The sequence below is a fragment of the Clinocottus analis genome, unplaced genomic scaffold (assembly GCF_023055335.1).
Source record: "Clinocottus analis isolate CAN_PGR_092001 unplaced genomic scaffold, fCliAna1.0.p SCAF_4, whole genome shotgun sequence".
NCBI lineage: Eukaryota > Metazoa > Chordata > Actinopteri > Perciformes > Cottidae > Clinocottus > Clinocottus analis.
In genome coordinates, this window is record NW_027176153.1 from 7,588,081 (window position 1) to 7,593,641 (window position 5,561).

The 5,561-nt window shown below is 49.4% G+C and overlaps 1 protein-coding gene across 1 annotated transcript; it reads right to left on the reverse strand.

The window, feature by feature from the left end:
• Positions 1–450: 450 nt before the first annotated feature.
• pim1 (Pim-1 proto-oncogene, serine/threonine kinase) lies at positions 451–4,412 on the reverse strand. The gene is made up of 6 exons (XM_068598253.1): positions 3,985–4,412; positions 3,586–3,692; positions 3,412–3,462; positions 2,931–3,297; positions 2,232–2,408; positions 451–2,138 (listed from the first exon to the last, which is right to left on the reverse strand). Exons 1-6 carry the CDS (start codon positions 4,064–4,066, stop codon positions 1,936–1,938), a joined length of 987 nt encoding a protein of 328 aa, XP_068454354.1. The 5' UTR covers positions 4,067–4,412; the 3' UTR covers positions 451–1,935.
• Between the last annotated feature and the right edge of the window lie 1,149 nt (positions 4,413–5,561).

Below are 5,561 nucleotides of genomic sequence, written 5' to 3' on the forward strand. Positions count from 1 at the left end.
GTGTGTGTGTGTTGGGACAAGTTTAGGTCACTCGTGAGGTAAAGGGTGAAATTCAGGGTTATGTCAGATCACCCTTACAAAATTCCAATTCACTTTGAATGAACAGTTTGCCATCAATGAGAAAGTCGGCGCTGTCTGTCGTTCTTGTGGACCAAAGTGGCACCAAAAAGCCCCTTGTTGTTGCCCTTTTTTATCTTTTCATCTGTTCTCCGTTTCTAGTTTGACACCTTCTTTCTACACTAAAGGTGTCGAACAGGAAACCCGCCCGAGAAAATTGTGAAACCACCTCACCTAGTAAATTCTATTTGTGTGTCACAATGCAGAAAGTATGTGCTGATTTCGTTTGAACTTACATTTTTGACATTTGGTATCACCTTGATCTGAACACGACTACGCTGAGGTCAGAACTTACTCACCGCGTCACCCAAAACAATACAAAGGAGTCACATGTCATAGTTTAGAAAAATATTTATTGAAATCGTATAAAAATAGTTTCCAACATAATTTACAATTCTAATTTGAATGGATGAACAAAAAAAACAACTAAAAACAATCCAAGCTGCGATTGTGAAACCAGAGGAGTTTTCTCATTTAGAACACACACACACACACACACACCATTCAGACATATATATACACACACACACACACACAAACACCATTCAGACATGCATACACACACACACAAACACCATTCAGACATGCATACACACACACACACACAAACACCATTCAGACATGCATACACACACACACACCATTACACGCACACACACACACCATTCAGAACACACTTCCTCCCACAGCAGACAACAGTAACAAAACCCATTACCGACAGTAGACGCTCAATGCTTCACACATGACATATACACGCACGCATCTGCTCTTTAAAAAAAAAAAATATTACAAAAATATTGAGCCATAAATAAATATGGTCGGGGAGGGTTAAAAAAAAAAAAGCTTTTAAATAATCCGTTGGGCCCTTTATTGACTGTGGAATGAGATGCGCACAAGCAGCTGAAAAATTATCTCATAAATAAATAAATATTTTCTGCGCTCGTCGATGTGTTGAGGAATAAGCCACGGCGATAATAAATATCTGTATTTACAATTCTTGTCCTCACCCGAACTTTAAGACCTGTGTGAGGCACTGTTTGAACATAAAAGAACAGATGATGTGTTTCTGAGTGTGAGTGGGCGGTGGCCTCACACCCTGGTGTGTACGTGCGTACAACAGGAGAGGGTTGCACACGGTGTAGTAAAGGAGAGTGAGGTAAGTCCAGTGTTTGCTTTTTTTTTTTTATGACTTGTTTGCACAGGGTTGCTGCCGGAGCTATGAGGTCGCCTTGATATTGGAGTAGTAGAAGTAGTGATAGCAGTGGTTGTAAAGGACATGAGCTTTACTGATCTAGGCCCATGAGAGACACCAAGAAACAAAACCACAACAAACAATATAAAGCCTTGTACAGTGAGCAGCTGGAAAGTTCTCTTGAGACAAAGTTCTGCTCTCATAAATTCAAGTATTTTCAGGGTCCTCTCCCCCCCCACGCGATAATCTCACAGAAGGCACTTGAAAGGTCGCGGGTTGGGGAGGCACGCCGCCCGCTTGCCGTTCGGGCACAGCGGCGAGCGCGTGCACTGGTCTTCGCTCAACGCAGGCGTCCGTGCGATGCGGAGCGCGCCCCTCCACAGGCTGATGACCGCCCGAGTGACTCGGGGGGGGAAATCAGGTAGCCGGGGCGGCGAGAGGGTCTGAGGCCTGCCGGGGTGAAAACGAGCGGTGATGTCACGACGGTCGCTTTTCTTCTCGGCTACATCAGTGCCGTGGGCCTGTGCAGGCCCCCCCCCTCCCTTTCTGCTTCAAGTCCGTTACATAAGTCTCTTTGTGTAATGGTCTGGGCAGTCCTAGTTTTGGGAATCCGTCCGGCCTTCCTCTCACCGGGCCACGGCCACAGGGGCGGCGGTCTCGTGGCCAATGCTGTGCAGCCGGATCTCCGCGGGCGTATTCTCCGTCTGGAGCAGGGACGGGACCGTGGAGGAGGACGTGCTCTGCATCCACGAGTGGTTGACGATGTCCTCGAAGGACGGGCGGTCGGCCGGCCGCAGGGACAGACACCACTTGATCAGCTGCTGGCATTCTGGAGGAGGAAGAGGAGGAGGAGAAGCAATGAGTCCGGAGCACAAAAAAAGGAAACCATGTGTCGAGGCCGTGCGCTGGGGTGCGAATGTACCTGTGGAGACTCTCCTCCGGAAGAGGACCTGCCCTCTTGTGATCTCCTCGTCGTGCTCGAATGGAATGTCCCCGCACACCATGTCGTACAGCAGGACGCCCAGGGACCACACCGTGGCAGAGCGGCCGTGATAGCGGTGATACTTGATCCACTCTGGTGGGCTGTACACTCTTGTGCCTATCGGATGGGAGGAAATAAAAAAATATGTATATATTAGTAATGCACAACATCTTAGAACCAACTTATTTGATTATAGAGTTATAATTTAAAAACAAAAAAAGGTTTAAAAGATTAAAAAAGAGCAGAATTATCAGCTGAGCTGCTCCTGTGTCCTGTTATCTGAGCTCAGGTGCCAGAGAGCGTGACTGGCAGGGTGTGTGTGTGTGTGTGTGTGTGTGTGGGAGGGGGGAGGACACGTGACTTTGTTTACAAACTTTGAGTTGTAAAAAATGCAGCGTCCCTCCTATAGGGGGCGCCAAAGCAAAGAGAATAGTCTCTAGTGGAGGAGAGTCACAGATGACACAACCGAGGAAATTCCAGCCCGGGTGAAAACAATATGACTAAACATGGCTACGGAAATAACCTACGACGTCATATATATATTTAAAAAAAAAAAAAAAAACAAATAAAAAAATACAAATAATTAATTTAAAAAAAAGTCTCCCCCGAAAACACCACTGGAAGTCGCAGCAGACTCACCGTCAAAGTCCGTGTAGATGGTGTCCTTCAGCAGGGCCCCGGAGCCGAAGTCGATGAGCTTCATCTCGCCGGTGCGCAGGTCGATGAGGATGTTCTCGTCCTTGATGTCGCGGTGCACCACGCCGCAGCTGTGGCAGTGCCGCACGGCCTCCAGCACCTGGCGGAAGAAGCTGCGCGCCAGCTCCTCCGGCAGGGCGCCCTTCTCCGTGATGAAGTCAAACAGGTCCTTGACGTTCTCGGGCCGCTCCATCACGATGATGAAGCTGTCCGGCCGCTCGAACCAGTCCAGCATCTTGATGACGCCGCGGAAGCCGGTGCCGACTTTCTTCAGCAGCACGACCTCCATCGGCACCCGCGAGCCGTTGGGCTGGAGAGACGAAACGAAGGAGGTATTAGCACGGGCCAAATGTGTGACACGTTTCTCTTTAAGGTCCTGCGTGTAATATCACGCAGTATGTGTTCATATAAAAAGGTTTCTCACCAGCTCTCCCCACTCGGAGACTCTGTCCTTGGCCACATGTTTGACAGCGACCTAGCGGGGCAAAGAGGACACCGCGTCAGAGACACGCACAACAAGCCTACTACGAAAGCAGCTACGACACATTAATTATGTAACACACAACAACAACAAAAACCCACAATAGGCCGTACTAACCGGAGCTCCGTCGGCCGTCCTCGTCCCACAGTAGACGGTGCCGAAGCCGCCGCTGCCCAGCACGGCGCCGACCTGGTAGAGCTTCTCGAAGGGCTCCCTCTCTTTCCCTGCGCACACACACAAACACACCGCCGGTGAACACCCGGGAAGATGCCCCGCCAACCCCCGCTACACACAGCGGCACTTTGCCAGAACTACAATAATACATATAATATCCATATAACCATGTTTTTTGGGGGGGGTTGTTTGTTTAAAACGTCGTTGAAAATGAGTAGCATTAGCGTGTGTGGACGCTCAGCGGGGCTGCCAGCCATCGCTGCGGCCCCGCGCGCCACCACAACACGGTGGAGAGAGAGAGAGGACAGGGGGGGGGGGGGGAGAGAGAGAAGGGCGTCTAACCTTGATGAACTTGGAGCTGGATTTTCACCGGCATGTCCACGGCGGAGATGTGGGCCAGAGAATTGAGCTTGGACAGCAGCATTCCGTTCAGGGTATCCACCACGGGCGGGCTCGTCTTCTTTGGGGCTTCGTAACAGTGGTGTTATTATTCCGACAGCGCGACTCTCTCGTCTCCTGCGTGCAGCTTCAGGTCCACGTTGCAGGAACAGAAATGCGGTAAGGGTTCCTCTCATCCGGATAAAAAGCAGCTGCCGCTCCGGGGGAAATATAGCCCAAAAGTACGTGGTCTCGGCGTCTGGATATCTGACTTCTCGTTTTTTTTTAAAACAAAAAAGAAAAGCTTACGCGAAACCACGGCTGGTCCCCGCAGTGTTTTGTAAACAGTTAAACCGAGAGGGCGGCGTGCTGATCTAATGCCTCCGTCAGAAACCGGCTCTTGGAAACGGCGAGAAGGAGGGGGGAAGGATGATTATAAGGCTGTAGTAAGAGGGCGTCACCGCACGCCCCTAGCTCCGCCCTTTTCCGCTCCCCTGCACCAATAGGACTGCGCAACGCACACGTCAATCACGGAAGGAATGAAAAATAGAGCCCGCCTCACAAACAAGCTGGGTCAGACACAGACGTGGCGGGAATAAAAAACGCGCTAAAAAGAAAAAAGAAAAAGAAAAAAAGGGGCTGAGACTGGGGTTGTAATTATGAATTCAAGTTGGAGGGAGAATGCAAATTTTCAGCCAAGCGGGTTCCCCCCTGTCTCCTTCTCTTCACGGGAAACTGACTCAGAAAAAGTGACCAGACTATTACCATTAGGCTTTACTCAAAAACTAAATAAAAACAATAACAACAGTGCATTGAGTTACTGAAACTGATTTCACGAATATTAAACACTGTTTCGCTATAATTTATATTATAACGTTTTTGTTTTTTTTGGACTACTCGCTGTTCTCCTTTCCCACTTGTTGTGTCAGCTTTTAAGTTTGGACACATATGGCTGCTTTTGGTTGCACTTAAAACATCCACGTAGCTTAATACAGACTTCATTCTTCTGCACACACACACACACACACACACACACACACACCCACACACACACACACACACACACACACACACACACACACACACACACACACACACACGCACGCAACCTGGCTGCAGTTCATCAATTGCGTTCCTGCTATTCTAACCCTCTGTCATTTACCTGATTATTTTCACATTAAACACGGAGACTGTCCGGAGCGCAGTCTGCCTCTATAAGTCTTTATTTGAGTTGCCCCACAATGCATCTCTCTCCCCTGGCGGCGCATCAAAGCGCGCCGGGGAGAATGGGCGCATTCCTCTCATTCTTTCAAATTGGGTGGCCGCGTTTGCAGGCGCTCACAGGATGTGGGAAACTAGAGATAAAAAGACTTCCATTTACCCCCCCTCTTCCCCTCCCCTTCTCTCTCTCTCTCTCTCTCTCTCTCTCTCTCTCTCTCTCTCTCTCTCTCTCTCTCTCTCTCTCTCTGCTCCTCTCTCCTTTTCCCGCGCATGGTATTGTCTGAATGGCATCCAGCCTCTCTCCCCTCCCCCAGTGATTA